General features: G+C 42.1%; 1 protein-coding gene across 5 annotated transcripts in view; it reads right to left on the minus strand.

The window, feature by feature from the left end:
* LOC134614930 (keratin, type I cytoskeletal 47 kDa-like) overlaps positions 1-23,083 on the minus strand; it is a 120,021-nt gene that overhangs the window by 61,453 nt on the left and 35,485 nt on the right. The window contains exons 1-8 of one of the 5 annotated variants that reach the window (XM_063459208.1): positions 18,368-18,872; positions 16,890-16,972; positions 16,492-16,648; positions 16,075-16,236; positions 15,859-15,984; positions 15,091-15,323; positions 14,392-14,519; positions 13,373-13,595 (exon numbers count right to left, since the gene is read on the minus strand). The exons of 3 other annotated variants lie outside the window; for them this stretch is intronic. In XM_063459208.1, coding sequence (XP_063315278.1) covers positions 13,498-13,595; positions 14,392-14,519; positions 15,091-15,323; positions 15,859-15,984; positions 16,075-16,236; positions 16,492-16,648; positions 16,890-16,972; positions 18,368-18,808 — 1,428 coding nt within the window. In that variant the 5' untranslated portion in view covers positions 18,809-18,872 and the 3' untranslated portion in view covers positions 13,373-13,497. Of the gene's footprint in view, positions 1-13,372; positions 13,596-14,391; positions 14,520-15,090; positions 15,324-15,858; positions 15,985-16,074; positions 16,237-16,491; positions 16,649-16,889; positions 16,973-18,367; positions 18,873-23,083 lie in introns of those variants that run through there. One more of the 5 variants, XM_063459203.1, reaches the window with a different exon arrangement.

Raw genomic sequence — 23,083 nt, forward strand, 5'->3', positions numbered from 1 at the left:
GGCCATTTCAGTCATTCCTACACGGCCATGGCGCACTTTGCAGATATCCAGCGGCGAAACAACATGCCAGTGAGGCGCTTGATTTGCGACAGCCCGACACTTTGGAATTCAACACTCCTAATGTTCGACCGCCTGCTCCAACAAGAAAAAGCCGTTAATGAATATTTGTATGACCCGGGTGCTAGGACAGCCTCTTGGGAGCTTGGAATTTTTGCCACGTTACTGGACCCTCATGCGCAATGCCTGTAGGCTCATGCGTCCTTTTGAGGAGTTGACAAACCTAGTCAGTCGCACTGAAGGCACCATCAGCGACATCATACCATTTGTTTTCTTCCTAGAGCGTGCCCTGCGAAGAGTGCTTGATCAGGCCGTAGATGAGCGTGAAGAGGAAGAGAAAGAGTTGTGGTCACCATCACCACCAGAAACAGCCTAATCAGCATCGCTTGCTGGACCTGCGGCAATGCTGGAAGAGGATTGTGAGGAAGAGGAGGAATGTGGCTTTGAGGAGAAGGAGCAAAAACCAACCACAACAGGCATCCCAGGGTGCTCGTTGTCACCTATCTGGTACCCGTGGTGTTGTACGCAGCTGGGGTGAAGAACAAACCTTCATTGAGATCACTGAGGAGGAGGAACGGGAAATGAGTAGCTCGGCATCCAACCTTGTGCAAATGGGGTCTTTCATGCTGTCGTGCCTGTTGAGGGACCCTCGTATAAAAATGCTAAAGGAGAATGACCTGTACTGGGTGTCCACGCTACTAGACCCCCGGTATAAGCAGAAAGTGGCTGAAATGTTACCAAAGTACAACAAGTGGGAAAGGATGCAGCATTTGTAAAATAAATTAAAAAGTATGCTTTACACAGCGTATAAGGGTGATGTCACAGCACAACGGGAATCTAACAGGGGAAGAGGTGAAAGTAATCCTTCTCCTCCCACGACCACGCCGGCAAGGACAAGACGCTTTACAGACGTGTTGTTGATGGAGGACATGCGGAGCTTTTTAAGTCCTACGCATCGCCACAGCCCTTCGGGATCCACCCTCAGAGAACGACTCGACCGACAGGTAGCAGACTACCTCGCCTTAACTGCAGATATCGACACTCTGAGGAGCGATGAACCCCTTCACTACTGGGTGTGCAGGCTTGACCTGTGGCCTGAGCTATCCCAATTTGAGATAGAACTTCTGGCCTGCCCCGCTTCAAGTGTCCTGTCAGAAAGGACCTTCAGTGCAGCAGGAGGTATTGTCACTGAAAAGAGAAGTTGCCTAGGTCAAAAAAGTCTAGATTACCTCACCTTTATTAAGATGAATGAGGGATGGATCCCGAAGGGACTGACAGTGGGCGATACATTCGACTAAAAAAGGCCTGATGAGATGAGCTGCCTTGGGCTAAAAATGGTCCACACGCTGCTGTATTTTAGCTCTGAATGCCGGTTGACTTGCATGACTTATCCGCCACCAACTAGGGTTCAAGCCGCAATGTTTTAGGGCACTTTCTGCCTGGGAAACAAACATCAATATTTCTGGCTGCTGCTACAGCAGCAGCTGCAACAATACCTAATTTTTCAGGCATGTGTACATGACTAATTTTTCGGGCCTCTGGTGCTGCACTGTGCCTTCAAAAACCTAACCAAAAAAAAGGCACATAACAGGGATTAAACTGATAGGAGTGGTGTGTTAAGTAGTACTATTCCTATCTGGTGGCACATTAGATAGCACGCGCAGTGCCCCAAATTTGAAGTAGGAGGACCGACCAAGCATCTTTTTCCATCTCTCGGTTCCTAAAATCGATGCCATATACATGTCCCCTGATAGGGCGCCAGCTCGTTATTCTCTTTTTCACTTTACTAGAGACACTTTACTGCACTATGGGCACTTAGACCCACTCTTTGTCTTGCACACTGTTATTCCTAGCCAGCATCTGTGATGGGAAATCAGGCAGTCATCTAAACGTTTAGATTGAGCTTTAGCTTAGAACACCCTTGAAGGTGTTTAAGGAGATTAGGGCTAGTTTAGAGGATTCTTCTTAGACCTCTCTGAGTCTTTATAGCCCTTCTACCTATCCAGCATTTCTGGAAACCAGCTAAGAGAAAGGGTGGATGTGTGTCTGTGATACATTTAACTTTATATCACCTTATTGACACTTTTTATGACAGCATCACTCCGGTCTCCATACTCTGTGCCTATACCCATCTATTTAGAGGGAATTTCCTTGCCCCTGGCAATATTGTATAATAGGTAATAGTATTACCATTATTACACAATTCACCACTATAGGGGAATGAGTATAGTATCCCTTTGTTATTTATAAATGATACAATAAAGACTTTTGTCCATTACTCAATTTACTTTAACAAAGGGTACTAACCGCGGTATTAGGAAGCATCACTCTGCTTTCCCTTTCTCCCTCTATTATACACTTATGCTCACTAGGATTTGTAGGTATCACTTTATTATAGTTGTCTAACCTTTTCCTATGCCAGTTTTACATCTCCTTCTTGGGAGATTTTTTCTTTTTTCAGTTTATTAGCATACCTGGGTACAAGCACTCGGTGGGGCTGGCACCACCACCTGACCACATTTCCTCGTTTCTTCCACTCATACCGCTTTTTCCATCTTTGAAGGGGTTTGGCGAAACAAGGAAATAGTCCTCTACTCGTAACAGGGATTAAACTGATAAGAATAGTACTACTTAACACACCTTATAATAACACAGAGAGAGGCAACACAGAGAGAGAAGTCTGAAGAAGAGGAGTCCGAGGAGGAAGGTGGCTTTGAGGAGGTGGAAGACCAAACACAGCAGGCGTCCCAGGGGGCTTGTTGTCACCTTTCGGGGACCCTTGGTGTTGTACGTGGCTGGGTGGAGGAAGAGACCTTTAATGACATCAGTGAGGACAAGGAACGGGACATGGCTAGCTTGGTATCCAACCTTGTGCAAATGGGGAGTTTGCGGTTGTGCAAATGGACTGTTTGCGGTTGTTTGCGGTGCGTTAAACGGGGAGTTTGGTCTGTCACTGTGAAGCGGGTGTAACCCTTACACTACCTGATCGATACAACATCATACAGTAGGTCCCCCCCCTCATTATTTTTATGGCCCCCACCCACCGTTAATGGGTGGCGGCGGGCGGGATGACAGTAGGTCCCCCCCCCCCTGTTATCCTTATTTACTGAATATTCCCCTGTATAACAATGTTTGGCATTTAGTGAATATTCCCTATTCTGCTCTGTGTCAGTGTGTATCAGGGTCTCTGAGGACAGGTGTCAATCCATATCTGCCAAGTGACCCTATGTAGGAGGAACAGTCCCTATTCTGCTCTGTGTCAGTGTGTATCAGGGTCCCTGAGGACAGGTGTCAATCCATATCTGCCAAGTGACCCTATGTAGGGGGAACAGTCCCTATTCTGCTCTGTGTCAGTGTGTATCAGGGTCCCCGAGGACACGTGTCAATCCATATCTGCCAAGTGACCCTATGTAGGGGGAACAGTCCCTATTCTGTTCTGTGTCAGTGTGTATCAGGGATCCTTAGGATAGGTGTCAATCCATATCTGCCAAGTGACCCTATGTAGGGGGAACAGTCCCTATTCTGCTCTGTGTCAGTGTGTATCAGGGTCTCTGAGGACAGGTGGAAATCCATATATTGTGGCCAGAAAGAGTCCCTGTGGGTTTTAAAATTCGCCTGCCCATTGAAGTCTATGGCGGATTGCCCGGTTCGCCGGTTTGCGAACATTTGCGGAAGTTCGCGATCGCTGTTCGCGAACCGGAAATGTTATGTTTGCGACATCACTACCTAGGAGTGTAGGTGGCACATATCCTCACCAAGGATATGCAAATCATGAGGCAAGCAGTGTGATGATAAGGTCCAGGATAAAAAATATACTTTACTGATGAAAAAAAAAAAAGAGAGTAAAAAAGAGAGAAAAAATTAATAAAACCAATATGTAGTACACAACGCATTTTACAGTTTATCAAAAGTGTTTACAGAGTTAGAGCATCTTGAGAAGGAGAAAACATAGTGGCAAGCTGTCACAATGTAATTTAGCAGCCAAGATCTTAGATACATCTTAAATTGCTATTAACCCAGTGGCAAGCGGTCACAATTTGATTTAGCATATCCCTCTTATTCTGCTATTAACTCACAATGTAGATCACTCACAGGGCATTGTATATAGTAAGGCATTCCTCTGCCTGTTGCAGAATGGTAGCATTAGCATTAGGGTTAATTTCAAGGATATGGCCCGAGTTATGGTTAAGGGCATAGCTAGAGTTAGTGAATGTTTTGGGTTATTATAGATTTAAGCAAAAACACAGAATATGAGAACTCTGAGAATGGACAAAAGACCCAAAACTCAATAGCTTGCCCTTCGGTAACTCCCAGGTCTTAAAATAATTTTTGATCACTTGTGCCATTACACAGAGAACATATCTGAAGCAGTTCAAATGTTGTTTTGGAAAAAAAATAACGTGCATTAACAATCATTCACAGCCACATTTATAAGACATTTATTTTATAACTGTTGCGGTCTACTGGTAGGGGGACCCAAGTTTCACCGCCAATGATCCCCTTTCCCTCAGTGTTCTCAGAGCACAAAACAGTAATTATAGTTCAAAGTTAGAGCTTGCATAGCTGTCTCACCCAAACACTAATCGAGACTTAGTGAAGAGAAATGTTTTATAAGGAGAATGATCACACTTTTATACCTGGGGCATCGGCAGGAGGTCCCCAGGAGAACAATCATATTGTGACATTCCCGGCACCTTGGTGTCTGTACCTAGGTGGATAATTTACTTAGAAGCCAGAAACCTTGGCGCCGGTTAACAAAAAAAGTGAACGTACAGGGTTCCTGTGCCCACGTCTCCAAACCACTGGTGTCCCTGAAAAAGCTCTCCTCTGAGCCCCCACTCTGTCCAAAGAGTGCTTGGATCATAGCTGGCTACTTCGATTTAGATGGAAGTCAAGTTTTCAACAGGTTGTAGCCATCCTCCGATCCAGGGCAGAGTTCCATAATGCTGGGGGAAGAACAACAGTCATGAAAAAACACAGCGCTTTCCATGGGTACATGGAGCTCTCTCAAGCCCATGGTATTGTTGGCTGCCTCACCACCTCTGTCACCCCTCCAAATAGCACTCTCCTAGGTGACTCAGGGACAGAGAGCGCTCTGCAATCCAATGAGGAGTTTCAGTAGAGGCACACCTTGCCTCTATGATATCCCTGCAGTCTTGTGTTTCTTCTGAGGCTGCTTATTTGGGTGCTGGGCTGGAGAGGTAAAATTGGTGAACATAGCTTTTTTGAGGAAGGTGGTGGTTGGGAGAAATGTACTAGTCTTGGGTGACTGGGTAGTCTATCACAATAGCTGTTTTCTTTTACTATTTTTATGTAGTAAACCGTTTTTTCTTCTTTAACAAATGCACACCAGCTAAGTTAAGCCCGGCAGTCAAACTCGAATTAAAGTGCAAGCTCATCTGCCCTGTCAAAACCTCTTAGGTGAATCCTACACTAAAATTTTACCTTGCTGCTTTATACTAAAAGGCAAAATCTCTAATGAGACAGAAAGGTGTATTTCTGAAAACCCCTACACACTAGGTACACACAGGGTGTGTACATTGCCCTTTATGATACAAAAAAAATAAACCATCAAGGTTTCTCCTTGGTGGGGCAGGTGAGCTTACACTTTAATGGCCAAATGGCAATAGCAGCAATAATAAAAATCTACTGTTATTTAAATGTTCACAGGGATTTGGGATAATGCACAAGTAATATTTTTTAAAAATGTTTTGTTTTGGTTTATAAATCCTGTGGTCATTACTACCGCCCAGGAGTAATGGGAGTTTGAGCACTTGAGCTTACCTTATATACTCGTCTATAAGTCGAGTGCAGTTTTTTTTACCTACAATTGTGAGATATGCTATGACTCGTGGATAAGTCAAGGGTACTGCATTCTAATGGAATTGTTCCCCTTCTGTTCAGTTACCGTACTCTGTGTGGTCCCCTTGTTAACACCTCGCAATCACCGACCACCCCTGACTGTTATCCACAAACAAGCATTCCCTGGGTGGCCGCCATTCGTATAATCTTGTCTCCCGGACACAGGCAGCGGTACATGGTTGTCGCCGGCATGGATCTCTGAGTCGGCTATGCAAGCCCGCAAACCCTGCTGAAACTTGTACCCCTGCCCATTTGACTTCCCGAACAGCTAGGAGAACGGAGTTCGGGAGTCGAAATTTTATCGAAACTAGCACTGACCCATGGATATGTCGATTCTGCGTTTTAAAATGAAGTTTACAACTAACATTTCTCGACTTATACACAAGTTTTTTTTTTTAATTATAATTTGTTTCATTTATTTAGCTGGAGTGATTGCATGATATCTAAATTTAAAAATTCTGTATTATTTTAAAGTACCTGTAGAAAAGCAGATATAATACAAGAGTAAACATTCCCTCTTCAACTGGCTAAACACAGTTTTTCTATGTGTTTTTCTCTACCAAAGAAGATAGTGGCGTCTGTGCAATAACAAAATTTGGACTAAAAAGAAAAGAAAAATAATACGATATTGTGTCTTAGTTTCACTATAGAAAAGAAAATATGTAAAAATGTTAATTATTATTATTTCTTAGGCAAGTCTACATACACATTCCAATTAATGCTGACTCTTTATTAGAAAACACATTGTGACGAAACCAATCTCGCCACATTGTATTGGAGGAGCCTGGTTGCCCGCCTGCTGCCTCTGGACTATGGACCGGCAGCGAAAGGGTTAATTTTACTGTGTAGAAGGATTTATTTCTCCCTTTCTGCACAGCAGTTCGGTAGATTTCATCTACCGAACAAACAGCCGTTCACCAACCTCCCCAGAGCCGTGGGAAGCCGGCCGGCGTTGTTAATTGGCCACCCAGAAGCTGGAGTGTGCTGCCAATTTACCTCCCTGAAGCTGCGGTTAATTGCCTGTTAACTGTGTGGCCGCTGTTACACTTAGCGGCCGCTAGGTGGCGCTGGTCTGGAGCTCCCCGGGCAGCTAGCACTTTTCTGCCCGGCTTTCATGCACCAAAATCGGACACTTTTCCGTGCAGGCACCGCTGAACCTCCAGCCCCTGGTTCTCATTCGTATGGATTTGGTGAATGCAGGGAAATTCGGTAGTTTGTTTTATGTGAACTGTAGTAACCCAGATAGCCTGCCATGGAGCCTGTTGGTATAATTAAAGACTTTGGCTCCATGGCAATTAAAATGTATTTGTGTGGTCTGGGTGCCATTCACCTAATAATGTGCACCCAGACCTGAGCTATCTGGGGATATGTTACATGTCTGTGTTTTGTGTATAAAATGTGTCTGTATGTATTTTAACCCCTTAACACCGCAGCCAAATGTACAAGTTGTGAACAGAACAAAACGTAAACAAAACCTGGCATTTACGCTATATGTCTGTCCAACCGTAATTCACCTCTTTCATATTAAATGCACCCCCCCTTATTATATATCATTTTATTCAGGGGAAACAGGGCTTTCATTTAACATCAAATATTTAGGTATTGAACATAATTTAATATAAAAATTTTATTAAAAAATGGGAGAAAAAAAGAATTTTTTATTTTTTTTTTGTTCTATGTGACATTTTAACTGTGGATGTCAAAATACTGTTTGCTTTTACTGCAATACAATACACATATTTGTATTCAGCGATGTCTCACGTGTAAAACAGTACCCCCTATGTACAGGTTTTATGGTGTTTTGGGAAGTTACAGGGTCAAATATAGCACGTTACATTTGAAATTGAAATTCGCCAGATTGGTTACGTTGCCTTTGAGACTGTATAGTAGCCCAGGAATTAAATTTACACCCATAATGGCATACCATTTGCAATAGTAGACAACCCAAGGTATTGCAAATGGGGTATGTCCAGTCTTTTTTAGTAGCCATTTGGTCACAAACACTGGCCAAAGTTAGCGTTAGTATTTGTTTGTGTGTGAAAAATGCAAAAAACGCCAATTTTGGCCAGTGTTTGTGACTAAGTGGCTACTAAAAAAGTCTGGACAAACCCCATTTGCAATACCTTGGGTTGTCTACTATTGCAAATGGTATGCCATCATAGGGGTAATTTTCATTCTTGGGCTACCATAGGGTCACAAAGGCAACGTAAGCAATCTGGCGAATTTTAATGTGAAAAAAATGAAACACAAGCCTTATATTTGACGCTGTAACTTTTGAAAACACCATAAAACCTGTACATGTGGGGTACTGTTGTACTCGGGAGACTTCGCTCAACACAAATATTTGTATTTCAAAACAGTAAAAAGTATTGCAGCAATAATATCGTCCGTGTAAGTGCTGTTTGTGCGTGAAAAATGCAGAAAACGTCACTTTTACTGGCGATATCATCGTTGTAATACATTTTACTGTTTTGAAACACTAATATCTGTGTTCAGCAAAGTCTCCCGAGTAAAACAGTACCCCCCATGTACAGGTTTTATGGTGTCTTGGAAAGTTATAGGGTTAAATATAGTGCTAGCAAATTAAATTCCCTATACTTTCGGCATGGGTTGTCAGGCAGGTCCCGCTAATTGTAATTAATTAGGATACCTAATTATGTAAAATTATTACATAAATATATGTGTAGAATTAATATATGTATATATATACATATGTGTATATATACGTATATATATGTATAATTTTTTTTTAATATTTTTATTTATATATAGGTATATATACGTATATATTTATGTATATAGATATATATATTATGATATATATTATTTTGTTCTACGTGTATTTTGATATAAATATATATATATTATTATCACAATACAGTTAGAACGGAATAACACACATCTATATATTTTTTTATTATTTATTTTTAAATATTTTTTAAATTTTATTTTTTTACGTATTTACATATTTTTTTTATATTATATATAAATATATATATAACAATAATTATATATATATTTGATCAGTATCAGTCTACGTGTAATTTGATAATATATATATTTATATATATATTAATATTTAAATACACGTCGTGTATGTGTAAATGTGTGTGTGTGTGTGTGTGTATGTGTATATATATATATATACTTCGATCATATATATATAATATATATGATCTAAGTATATCTTATTTGTAACTGTAATTTTTTACATTTATTTTTTGAACTAATATTTTATTTTTTTTACAGGACAGGGGGCAGAGACGGTGTCAGCCAGTGATTTCACATCACTGGCTGACACAGGATCAGTGATCACAGTGACTGCCTGTCACTGTGATCACCTCCTGCAGATTGGGTGATTGACCACAGGGGGGAGTGCCTGGGTGGTACAAGCACTCCCCCCTTCCAATCTGCAGGGGGATCACTGTGCCAGTTACATGTGTCAGCCAATAGGCTGACACATGTAACACTGATCGCAGTGACAGGCTGTCACTGCGATCAGAGAGCTCTGAGATCGCAGTGACAGCCTGTCACTGCGATCTCAGACTTCGCAGATCGCGGTCACTGACCCCAGGGGGACTGCCTGGGGGGCCAGGTAAGTCCCCCGACCGCGATCTGCAGAAGGGGAACGCCGCCGGCCGCATGTGTCAGCCGATTTGAAATCGGCTGACACATGCTTAATACTGGTCGCAGTGACAGCCTGTCACTGCGATCAGAGACTGCAGATCGCGGTCACCGGCCACAGGGGGGGTTGCCTGGGGGGCCAGGCATCCCCCCCGACCGCGATCTGCAGCGGGCGATTAGCGCCGGCCACGTGGGCGGCCATTATGGCGAGGACGTAATATTACGCCCGCCGGCGTTTAGAGCCGGTTCCTGCAGGACGTAATATTACGTCCTCCGGACTTAAGGGGTTAAAGTGATAGTCTGTTTCTGTGTCACCATGTGCATAATGGAGTCTTGCCTTTGTCTTAGGAGATAATTTAATTACTTCATTAATTATCTCCAGGGCAGGGAGGAGGAAACCAAGATGCATTGTGGGAAAGTATTGTGGCTGTGTGTACGAAAATGATACATGTCTGTCTGCTGTTTCAGTCTTCCATCTGGTCCCCTAGGGGAGTGTCCACCAGGTGGGAGACCTGCATAAATACAGGGGCAGGTAGCCCTGAATAAACAGACCACTGCTTGACCCTCAACACGGAGCCTTGTCTCGTTCTTGGGGGGATTCACTGTATGCTGTTGGAGATTTGACTGCTAGGAGTGTAAGCTGATGTCTGCTTTTCCTATTCATCTGCTAGCAGCTATTTGTGAGGTTCCAGCTGGAGTGCTACCTTATTCACCTATATCCAGTTCGTGAGTTCTGATGTTTTGCAGTAGCTGTGCCTTTCTGAGAAAAGGGGATTATCGCCTAAACGGATTTTAACCCCTCATATGCTGAAACGGTCCGTTACAATTGGTGGCAAGCGGCGGGATCGTTCCTACAGCCAGAAGGACAGCTACAGGAGACACCATTGCTTTGGATGTTACAATTTGAGGGCAACGCATGTCTCAGTACAGCGACCCTGACAGCACCAGGATGGAACCAGCAGTGGAGTACAGATATTCTGTAGCCGAATTTGACCGTATGATGTGGTTGCGGTTGAACTTTTTCGGACCTAATCCAGCTGAGAAATCCGTGAAGTTCGTGAGGGGTCTAGTGTTCAAGACTCTGCTATACCGGGCAGAGGGTGACGGTCAGCTGCCACGTTGGGTGGACCTCCACCGGAAATTACAGTTACGGGACAGAGAGAGCTCAGTCTCCAGTCCCCAGCGGCAGTGTGAATTGCAGGGAATTGGGAGCCCAGTCTCCATTCCCCAGCGGCAGGCTGAGTTACAGGGGGCAGAGGTAGTTGTTCCTGCCCCCCAGCAGCAGAGTGATATGCCAGGAAGGCAGTGTGAATTGCAGGGAGAGGAGAGCAGCGTCCTCCCTCCCCAGCGGCAGGCTGAGTTACAGGGGGCAGAGGTTGTTGTTCCTGCTCCCCAGCAGCAAAGTGATATGCCAGGAAGGCAGTGTGAAGTACAGGGAGAGGAGAGCAGTGTCCTCCCTCCCCAGCGGCAGGCTGAGTTACAGGGGGCAGAGGTAGTTGTTCCTGCCCCCCAGCAGCAGAGTGATATGCCAGGAGGGCAATGTGAAGTGCAGGGAGAGGAGAGCAGCCTCCTCCCTCCCCAGCAGCAGGCTGAGTTACAGGGGGCAGAGGTAGTTGTTCCTGCCCCCCAGCAGAAGAGTGATATGCCAGGAGGGCAATGTGAAGTGCAGGGAGAGGAGAGCAGCCTCCTCCCTCCCCAGCGGCAGGCTGAGTTACAGGGGGCAGAGGTAGTTGTTCCTGCCCCCCAGCAGCAGAGTGATATACCAGGAGGGCAATGTGAAGTACAGGGAGAGGAGAGCAGCGTCCTCCCTCCCCAGCGGCAGCCTGATTTTTCGGGAATTGGGAGCCCAGTCTCCATTCCCCAGCGGCAGTGTGATGTGCCGGGAATTGGGAGCCCAGTCTCCATTCTCCAGCGGCAGAGTATCCAGCAGGGAATAGAGAGCCCTGTCTCCTTTCCCCAGCAGCAGGACTCTGTATTGGGAGGAGAGACAGTCAGTCTCCCTAAGCAAAAACTAAAAGTATGTATGGGAGAGGAGCTTGTTACCACCTCTCCCCAGCGGCGGATCATTAATGGGCAGAGTGTTCTATCGGGAGAGGAGCTTGTTACCCCCTCTCCCCAGCGGCAGCTTAATGTACCAGGGGGAGACTGTAAACCCCCCACCAGTGCAGATGGGACCGTGGTCTCTGCACTTACCACACAGGGGGTAGGGATGGTCGTTCCTACCCCCCCACGACAGAGCTGTGTATCCAAGGGGGAGACAACCGGTCTCCCCACTCAGCAGCAGAGCTATGCAACTAAGGGGGAGACAGTCCGTCTCCAGCAACCAGGCTCCAACCAGACTACTCCGGTGGTAGTGCTGGCACCAGGACAGAGTACCGCTGGTCTCTGCCCACTCAGCAACCCACCAAGGCAGCCTACCAGTCCCCTACACAGCCGTGGTGAGGCACCTGGACATGGACAAACTTCTCCTCTACCCAGGTGTAGTAACTATTTATTGTGGGTGGGCTGTACTGTTTTTTTTGCTTTGTGGGTGGGTTGCTGGACTAACAAGGGCACTGACCGGCAGGAGGTCAGGTACCCTGTTAGTCTTTTTGGAAAGGGGGAGAGATGTGACGAAACCAATCTCGCCACATTGTATTGGAGGAGCCTGGTTGCCCGCCTGCTGCCTCTGGACTATGGACCGGCAGCGAAAGGGTTAATTTTACTGTGTAGAAGGATTTATTTCTCCCTTTCTGCACAGCAGTTCGGTAGATTTCATCTACCGAACAAACAGCCGTTCACCAACCTCCCCAGAGCCGTGGGAAGCCGGCCGGCGTTGTTAATTGGCCACCCAGAAGCTGGAGTGTGCTGCCAATTTACCTCCCTGAAGCTGCGGTTAATTGCCTGTTAACTGTGTGGCCGCTGTTACACTTAGCGGCCGCTAGGTGGCGCTGGTCTGGAGCTCCCCGGGCAGCTAGCACTTTTCTGCCCGGCTTTCATGCACCAAAATCGGACACTTTTCCGTGCAGGCACCGCTGAACCTCCAGCCCCTGGTTCTCATTCGTATGGATTTGGTGAATGCAGGGAAATTCGGTAGTTTGTTTTATGTGAACTGTAGTAACCCAGATAGCCTGCCATGGAGCCTGTTGGTATAATTAAAGACTTTGGCTCCATGGCAATTAAAATGTATTTGTGTGGTCTGGGTGCCATTCACCTAATAATGTGCACCCAGACCTGAGCTATCTGGGGATATGTTACATGTCTGTGTTTTGTGTATAAAATGTGTCTGTATGTATTTTAAAGTGATAGTCTGTTTCTGTGTCACCATGTGCATAATGGAGTCTTGCCTTTGTCTTAGGAGATAATTGAATTACTTCATTAATTATCTCCAGGGCAGGGAGGAGGAAACCAAGATGCATTGTGGGAAAGTATTGTGGCTGTGTGTACGAAAATGATACATGTCTGTCTGCTGTTTCAGTCTTCCATCTGGTCCCCTAGGGGAGTGTCCACCAGGTGGGAGACCTGCATAAATACAGGGGCAGGTAGCCCTGAATAAACAGACCACTGCTTGACCCTCAACACGGAGCCTTGTCTCGTTCTTGGGGGGATTCACTGTATGCTGTTGGAGATTGATTGCTAAGGAGTGTAAGCTGATGTCTGCTTTTCCTATTCATCTGCTAGCAGCTATTCGTGAGGTTCCAGCTGGAGTGCTACCTTATTCACCTATATCCAGTTCGTGAGTTTTGGTGCTTTTACAGTAGCTGTGCCTTTTTGGGGAAAAGGGGATTATCGCCTAAACGGATTTTTTCCCCTTTTATGCTGAAACGGTCCGTAACACACATGAAAGGAATAAATTGCTGAAAGAGTTTTATTGAAAAGTCAAAAAACAAAAATCACATTAGTTTCACTTTCTTGTACAATAGACTATGTTCGTAAAATAAGGTCCCTAATTGCTGGGATTCTTGTCTATTGTCTTCAGTATGGTTCTTCAATTTCCTGTACCTTGGATGAGACGACCTCGCCGTTTACCACTTCCTCTACAATGGTTTTCACCTTCCTGGTTTTGGTTGGATCTGAATTCGAAAAAGATTGAATAAAGTCGTGAATGAAAGTTGAGTGCACAGTGTACAAATGTACAAAGTAACAAGTGGCTAAAATGTTTCATGTCACAGTCTACACAATGCATATTCCTTTTATAATTTAATTTACTGACAACTTAATAAAAAATCTAAAAAATACAAAGGGCATTGCTTTGCTTGCCTATGATTGCAATCAGACAGTCCCTGAATTGTAACACTTTCAATGAAAAATATCCAAATATGTTAAAATATTTTGGAACACTTAATCATCCAGCCCTCCATCTTATATGCCCTGTACATGTTCTAAAACGCCTGGACACATTGTCATGCATGGCGAAAAAGGCAAATAAGTAAAGATAGTTAATTCTGTATTCACAAGGAATATTTGATTATGCAAAGCATTTACTATATAGACATGCATGCAAATAAAAGTTTGCCAAACAGCATAGTGAGGCTAATGCAATATAATTATATACATTAAATATCAAAAGGATATTTTCAGAAATTCTGCTTTTTTAAAATACCTGGCCATTGTGCGATTTATGATGCATTGTTAAGAATTCTTTTGTTTTCATATCACTAACGTTGTGATAAATAGCTAGCTAGCTACATACTGTAGATAGAGTTAGAGAGATAGATCCAGATTACCTGAACATACAGAGGTTATCAGTTAGAATGGAGAAACATTATACAATTTGGCTGAATTCTGACTGTGACTTGCTCACTTGTAGATTGTCTTACTGGAGAGGTTTCTTACTCCATGCTTTCCAGATGTGATTTTATTTCTTACCTTTTTTGGAATCGATAGAAGATACTGATGTTGATGACTGGGTTGAAGAGGAAACCTCGGTGGAAGCCACTGCAACAACTGACCGACCACCTGAACTTGATGAGCTGGAGAATGAACTTGAAGATTGTCTGCGGAAGAAAAATACATAATAAACATGTAACGTCAATAATATACATAGTTGAAAAACATACATTACAGTAGATGTATGACTTCCTAGTGGAAGTAGGAACATGTCTGATCCTGGATTCCAAGAAATTATTCTCTCTGTAATTTTCTAGGTTTATATGAAAGGAAACAAACACAACACTAATATGGCAGATTTCTGCTCAAACTCCAAAGCCTACAATTCACAGAAAATTTAAGTTTGTCTCCATTTTTTGAAAATGATACGTTTTAGTTTGGAAAATTTCAATTTTGTTTGCAACATTGATGGTTAAAATCCGTTGACCCTGTACACTTGTCATCATTGCTTTATCAGATAGCTCTGTCAACAACAAACTTTAACAACAAATAAAAATGTTTGAACATAGAATATGTAGAAAATTGTGGAAAATCGCATGGGGAGAAAAAAAAAGAACTCAGCCCTAGATCAAATTTTCCAAAGGTTCTCTCACTTGATTTTTGTTGACTCTGAAAAAATAAATATGATAAATGATACAAGCTTAGAATGCTTTATTCCTCACATGCATGCACTAATACCTCGCATTAGAGTCACCAAACTCTCCCTCCAGTAAGCGGCGGTATGTTTCGATCTCGATCTCCAGTCTGCTCTTAATATCTAGAAGTTGCTGGTACTCCTGACTCTGTCTTTCCATGTCGGATCTAATCTGGAACAGCTGCTCTTCCAGACCAGTTATTGTGAGTTGGAGCTGTTGGAGCTGGGCGCCGTAACGGCCATCTATTTCTGCCAGTGTGTCTTCCAATGATTTTTTCTATAATTGGGCATACATGATAGATTTACTGAACTAAACATATTCATAATGGGGACTATACATATGACATGAAGTCACACATTCAGACTGGAAGAAAGGAGATTTAGTCTAAGGCAAAAGAAAGGTTTTTTTTCAGTAAGAACAATTTACATGTGCAATTCAGAAGAGGATTGTTTTTTTTCAGAGTCTGTACAGATGTGTATACAGTAGCTGGACAAATACTTGCAAACACATAATATTCAAGGATCTTATTTTTAATATTTGTGGTAATAGCTTCTTGAGCCAAGGAGAAATATGAATGCCATTCTGGGGTCGACAAATATTTTTTTCCTAGTTTGATTCAAAATTGGAAAATGCTTCAAACTGTTTATTTTTTTCCCTTCTTTGGGATCAAAAGCAGATGTGAGAATGGCTGAACTTTGTTTACATATGTCTCTTTTCAGCTGTGTATGTAAAATGGCGTGGAAATATTTTCCTTTAAAACCTCATATTTTTTATAAAACGTATTGGCTTCTTCCAACAAGGTATATCTTACCGTTGACAGCTGGGATTGCAGCTCAATTTCCAGAGCTTGAAGCGAACGTCTCAAGTCAGAGACTTCACTCTTACTTGTCTGCACCTGTTCCACGCCAGTAGATATCTCCTTTTTCAGCTCATTGCTCTGAAAAGATTAACATTGACGAAATTAAATTGTTAAATTGAGAGTATAGATGTTTTGTTTGTTTTTCTAATTTTTTTAAAATTATTTTACCTGCTGGTGGAACAAGTGCTCTGCATCCCTGCGGTTCTTATCGGCCAGGGCTTCATAGTCTCCTCTCATGTCATTCAGAATCTTGGTCAGATCTATACCTGGAGCGGCATCCATTTCGACGTTGACTTGGCCAGCAGCACTGCTCTTTGCAATGCTAACCTCCTGATTAACGATACAGAAGACATGTTCAATGTGGAATTTTCTACTGAAAATATTTGCCACGATCGGTTTGCAATAGGTTCTACTAAAACATGTGCAGAATTTTCCCATTTTGAGTAATATGAGGGAAAGTGAACAAACATGCATTTTAAAAGTATTTGTACATTTTTAGGAGAATTAGGCAATTTTTACGTGGCACCTTTTGGTGACTTTTGTTATGCTGAAGAACTTATATATTAATGTGTGCTTCCTTCTTACCTCCTCATGGTTCTTCCTCAGATAGGCTAGCTCTTCATTCAAGCTCTCGATCTGGATCTCAAGATCACCTCTTGTCAGGGTCAATTCATCCAACACTCTGCGGAGGCCACTAATATCAGCGTCCACACTTTGCCGCAGAGCCAGCTCATTCTCAAACCTTATGGAGAAAAATTCATGTTGACTTCAAAAGCCACCTTTCCACTATTACATTTTTTTTATTTCAGAAGAAGAGATATTACAACGCACAATATTCTGAGAGCGTATTTGTTTTTTATGAAATCTGCAGCAACATTCTTTCAATATAAATGTATTTTGCTTAAGGCTAAGTTTCATTATCTAAACTGAACTTGAAAGCTAGCATGTTTATGTACCGTTATCTAGTGAATTTATAAACTTACTTAAGTCTGAAGTCATCGGCAGCCAGTTTGGCATTGTCAATTTGCAGTACAACTCTGGAGTTATCAATGGTGGCGGCAAAAATCTGTAAACAAGAGAGTTTATCGTCAAGCTTAAATACTTTGTTTCTATTAGTGGCTATTGTACAAGCAAACTAAGTACGTTTAAAAACCACACCATGAACAAATAACCATTACATTTATGTAAGAAGATACGTCAGAAAGGTTAGAATTTTTACACTATCATCATTCCTTTAAAATATAATCATAAATAAATAAGTTCACACACACATATATATATATATATATATATATATATATATATATATATATATATATTAATACCCCTTTTTTTTCCCAGTTTCCCCACCCCGTTAATATTTATTGTATCTGTTACTATTGTTCACCGTTTATTACAATATATGAAAAAAAACCTCTCTAATAAAATATATTTGACAAAGATATATTCAGGATGTCATCATATTAGTGTATCACCTATCTGTTTCCTTACATAACATATTGTTCTGTACACAACTGATAAAAGGAAATATTGCACACAAAAACGCATTTACATACCAGTCAAATTAAAAAAATATATTTTTCAAAATCTTTGACGCATCAGGTCATTCTTGACAGTGGTTATATTTACCGTAATTGTCTAAAATTGGGGGTCGTCTAATACACGGAATGTCACTGCACGGGTTAAAAAAAACACTTGTGCGCGGGGACCTAAGTTAAGAGACATGTCACATGTCACACCTTAAAAGCAGCAGCCATATTAAGGTTTGCTCCACCTCTGCTTTATATTTATGGGGGAGGAAATGGGTATCAGAGAGCAGAGGAAATACTACTGGGATGTCCCAGCATGCCCTCACACCACCTGCTGTAATGTGGGAGCTGTAGTCTCCCCCCATGCACTATGGTGTCACTAACTTTTCATAGTACCATAGCAGAGGGGAGGCATGAGAATCATAAGTGTGTTGTTCTCCTCAGAAGTCACCTCTAAAATATCAAAGTTGTTATATTTGATGTGTAAAATATTTATTTTTTAATTTTGGCCTCAAAAAATAGGGGTCGTCTTATACATGGGGGTGTCTTATACATGGAAAAATATGGTATATCACTTAAACTATTAACTTATACAGTTAGCACATACTGTAAGACCTATTGCAAAATAATACATAGTATCTGATAAAACCTTTGCCACTTGCATATTAGCGTATTACCTATTTACCTTTGTAAATAACATCTTGCATTCTACTACATGCCTGATCAAAAATGTTTCTCTTAAATTCATATTTAAATACAAATCTTTGACTGATGAGGTCCTTTTTGAAATTCTTCTTATATTGATGCCAATAAACTAATTATCAGTGTATATATTTTAACATTGTGACACCTTCAACTATTATTCCATACACCTAGCACATACGGCAAGATCTGTTGTGAAAACATATATTCAATAAATATGAACGTTTCACCTTGTTCCTCAGGTCTTGGATGATTTCGAAGTACTTGCTGTAGTCTATGCCAGTTGCAGATGCACCAACGGCGAGCCTGCTTTCGTACCATTCTCGGATCTTCCGCTCCAGGTCACTATTGGATGCTTCCAAAGCTCTCACACTATCCAGGTAGGAAGCTAAACGGTCATTAAGGTTCTGCATGGCCTGCTTTTCACTTCCAGGGAGACCTCCAAAATCACTGTTAGATGAACTGGATCCACCACCAAAGCTTGCTCCACCACCAAAGCTTGCTCCATAGCTGCTACCGAAACCTCCACCAGAGCTACCACCAAAACCAGCTGAGCTGCCACCAAAACCTCCTGAGCTGCCCCCAAAGCCACCTCCAAATCCACCAGCAGAACCTGAACCATAAGATGAGCTGCTGCTCTGGACACGAGAGCTAGAACGATAGGAGGTCATGTTTGCTAGTAGAGATCTTTCAATGACCCAAACACTTTGATTAAAGGACAGTGTGGATTCTGATCTTTACTTTTTAGTCTATTTATACAGTTTGTTGTGGGTGTTTCGTTTAGAGAGCAGATATCCCCCTGGGAAAGACTATAGGTTTTTTTTTAAACAAAATTTAACACACATTGCAAAAATTATCTTAAAATTCTGTCTATGATTGCAAAAAAAATAATATTTGTACCCTTCAGGGTTTTTGTTGGTTAGTAAGTGAAATAGAAAAAAAAAAATATTATCTTAAAAGGCTTAAAATCACTTTCCCACGCTGTTTGCAGTCCGTTACTTGATTCTGCGTGTTGGATTCCTGAATTTGTGATTGGGATGGTTGTATATAAGCCGGAAGGCTGTGTGTTTTGTGTGTGTTAGTGACTGCTTGTGGTTTTATGTGTATGCAGAAGTTTTGTGTGTTGCGTTTAAAATACATGTGTGTCCGTGTCTATATTATCACAGATTTTTCTGATTTGGGCTTTCTGACTGCTGCCTGTGCTAATCTTTTCTTACTTTTTACTCTTTCTCTCTTTCTTTCTTTCTTTCTTTCTTCTCTTTCTTTCTTTCTTTTGTTCTTTCTTTCTTTTTTTCTTTTCACATTGCTTAGCACTAACATGTACTCTGTTCAGACCTTTAACCCTAAACATTGGTTCTTAAGAATCATTGCCACATTACAACAAGTTCTTTCCTACAGCATCAGCCAGGGTTATCTACAGACACCTGGCTCTCCCCTGCCAGTGAAGGAGTCCCTGAGCTCATCAATGAGGTGTGCGGAGTACTCGAAGTGAGCACTGCACGTGGCAAATGGAATCACCAGCCTGAAGTACCATGACCACACCAGGTTTCACCCCATATTAGGGATATCCATTGAGTTCTTTAAAGAAACTCATCTGCCATCTCTGAGTGCTCTCGGCAGCCAGATCACAATGTGATTTGCAATCAGCGACATGCTGCTTACTGTCTGTGCTCTGCTAGTCAGAGAAGAAATCATTGTAGCAGAGATCTTATATCCATCTTATATTGCTATTAACACACAAGTCAGAGTACTCAGAGGTCAACAGTGACATCAGCTTTGGGGACTCCCTCTTCCAATGGCATAGTGGTAGGGTAAGATTTAGCATTGGAATTAGGGTTAGTGTTCAAGTTACATGATGTTTAGGGTTACTGGAGACGTTGGGTAGAGGTTATTTAAACATTAGAGCATTAAAGGGTTGCTCCAACCCCCATGACCGCTGCTGTGATTTGTAGTGGTCATAGTGGTAGGAGTCTGTATGTGCAGCATTTCAAGCTGAAATATAATATTTTTTGCCGAGGGCTGGCTTCACCCACGGCACAGATGACTATCAATTATGTACAAATATTACAGCTGTCAACAGAGCGCACAGTGCACTGACGGCAGATGTAACGATGTTCTGTCTTGCAAGCAGTGCAACTTTTTTTTTAAAATACCCTCCCTCTCTCCCAACTCCCCAGTTAAATGGTCCAATCAAATGCTTCTCTCCGAGAAGCATTTGATTGGACTGCACAAGTGCAGGAATGAGGTTGGACAAAGGCGTGGAGAGCAGCACCGGGATCTTCATTTGATGCTGTATTTAAGGCAGAGTTACAGGCTTTGTCAGGTTGTAAGACTGCTTAAATTTCCCAAAAAGGAATAAATATATTATCAATATTCTAAGTTCCAAAATAACTAAAATAGACAGCTTGCTAATCTGGGCTTGTAACAACAACCTTGACAATATGGAGGGTATTACTGTACCCAACAAATTTGCCCATTATAATTATAATTATTGGTAATTATATAGCGCCAACTAATTCTGCAGCGCTTTACAATTTTATGAAAGGGGGGGTGGGATTTACAATAACTGAGACAATTACACAGTGACATAGGAACAATAGGTAGATGAGGGCCCTGCTTACAGTCTTCCAGCTTAGCACAGTTTGTTTCTTTTTTTAGATTTGGCTTTTTAATGTAATTTTAATTTAACATATCCACATTCGCATGTATAAGTGGGTATTTATTTTACAGTTGTTGTAATTAGTTTAATTGTATGTGATTTTTTTTTTCTTTGTTTCCTTACTCACAATGAATGGAGAAAGATCCACAGATTATGAAATTGCAGTTCATATTATGGGTTCAAGTGTGAAAATGAAAAGAGTTTCTTTCTGTTTAGAAATGTATCACCCATCAATGAGACCGTCCTCCTACCCTTATACATCTGTTTATTTTATTGAAGATTATAAATCTGAATTTCAAAATTCTATATTATTCTAAATTGCTGGTAGACAAGCAGACATAAAATGACTAAATATTCCTTATAAAATTAGTTGAACACAGTTTTCCTGTTTGTTGTCATCTATAAACCTATAAACCTGTCATCTATAAATCTATAAATATCTATGGAATAAAATAGAAAATAAAATAATATATTAAGTGATTACGAAAAATAGGACATGTAAAATAGATTTCTAATTGTTATGTGCAACATTTCTATGTGTTTTCTTTTGTTTTTTTGTTTTAGCAAAAATATGAATTTGCATTGATAACATACTCATACACGTTTATAAGTATTAATTTAGGTTTATAGTTTAATAGTTTTTTTTTATAGTGATTTGCTGCTTCCTTACGTGAAAAGATTCAAGGAACATTGCCAGGTTCCAGAAATATATGTGGTTTAAGCCCAAACCCTCCCACCCCCCCGGATGCCAATCAGACAAATTGTCTTGCTACTTCCTGGTTTGTTTGGCTAAATTAAAGAGGCAGCAATTGCTCAGAGCGCCTGCCTTGCAAAGACTTCTCATTGAGCTGCACTGTGAAGTCTGTTCTTGGACAGACACAGAAAGTCTGCAGCATTTCCAAGCCTTTTTTCATTTTACAAGATTTCCATATTAATTGGTGCTTTTATAAACTAACCATTATCTGTCAGTGCACTGGCCCTGTTACTTCCTGATTTGTTTAGCTCAGTGGAGCTAAATTCAATAGGCATCAATTGCCCAGAGCATCTGCCTTGCAAAGGCTTGCTAAACCTTCAGACAATAAATCAACAGTTTTTTTCAAGCAATGTTTTAGAAATACCTCCAATATATATATATATATAGTGTTGTCGCGAACCCGGAATTTTCGGTTCACGAACGGCGAAAGCGAACTTCCGCAAATGTTCGCGAACCGGCGAACCGCGCGAACCGCCATTGACTTCAATGGGCAGGCGAATTTTAAAAACAACAGGGACTCTTTCTGGCCACAAAAGTGATGGAAAAGTTGTTTCAAGGGGACTAACACCTGGACTGTGGCATGCCGGAGGGGGATCCATGGCAAAACTCCCATGGAAAATTGCACAGTTGATGCAGAGTCTGCTTTTAATCCATAAAGGGCAGAAATCACCTAACATTGACACCTGTCCTCAAAGCCCAGCCCTGATACACACTGACACAGAGCAGAATAGAGACTGTTCCCCCTACATAGGGTCACTTGGCAGATATGGATTGACACCTATCCTAATGATCCCTGATACACACTGACACAGAGCAGAATAGGGACTGTTCCTCCTACATAGGGTCACTTGGCAGATATGGATTGACACCTGTCCTCAAAACCCCTGATACACACTGACACAGAGCAGAATAGAGACTGTTCCTCCTACATAGGGTCACTTGGCAGATATGGATTGACACCTATCCTAATGATCCCTGATACACACTGACACAGAGCAGAATAGGGACTGTTCCTCCTACATAGGGTCACTTGGCAGATATGGATTGACACCTGTCCTAATGATCCCTGATACACACTGACACAGAGCAGAATAGGGACTGTTCCTCCTACATAGGGTCACTTGGCAGATATGGATTGACACCTATCCTAATGATCCCTGATACACACTGACACAGAGCAGAATAGAGACTGTTCCTCCTACATAGGGTCACTTGGCAGATATGGATTGACACCTGTCCTAATGATCCCTGATACACACTGACACAGAGCAGAATAGAGACTGTTCCCCCTACATAGGGTCACTTGGCAGATATGGATTGACACCTATCCTAATGATCCCTGATACACACTGACACAGAGCAGAATAGAGACTGTTCCCCCTACATAGGGTCACTTGGCAGATATGGATTGACACCTGTCCTCAAAGCCTCTGATACACACTGACACAGAGCAGAATAGGGACTGTCCCCCCTACATAGGGTCACTTGGCAGATACGGATTGACACCTGTCCTAATGATCCCTGATACACACT

Source organism: Pelobates fuscus, chromosome 6, assembly GCF_036172605.1.
Source record: "Pelobates fuscus isolate aPelFus1 chromosome 6, aPelFus1.pri, whole genome shotgun sequence".
In the NCBI taxonomy this organism is placed as follows: domain Eukaryota; kingdom Metazoa; phylum Chordata; class Amphibia; order Anura; family Pelobatidae; genus Pelobates; species Pelobates fuscus.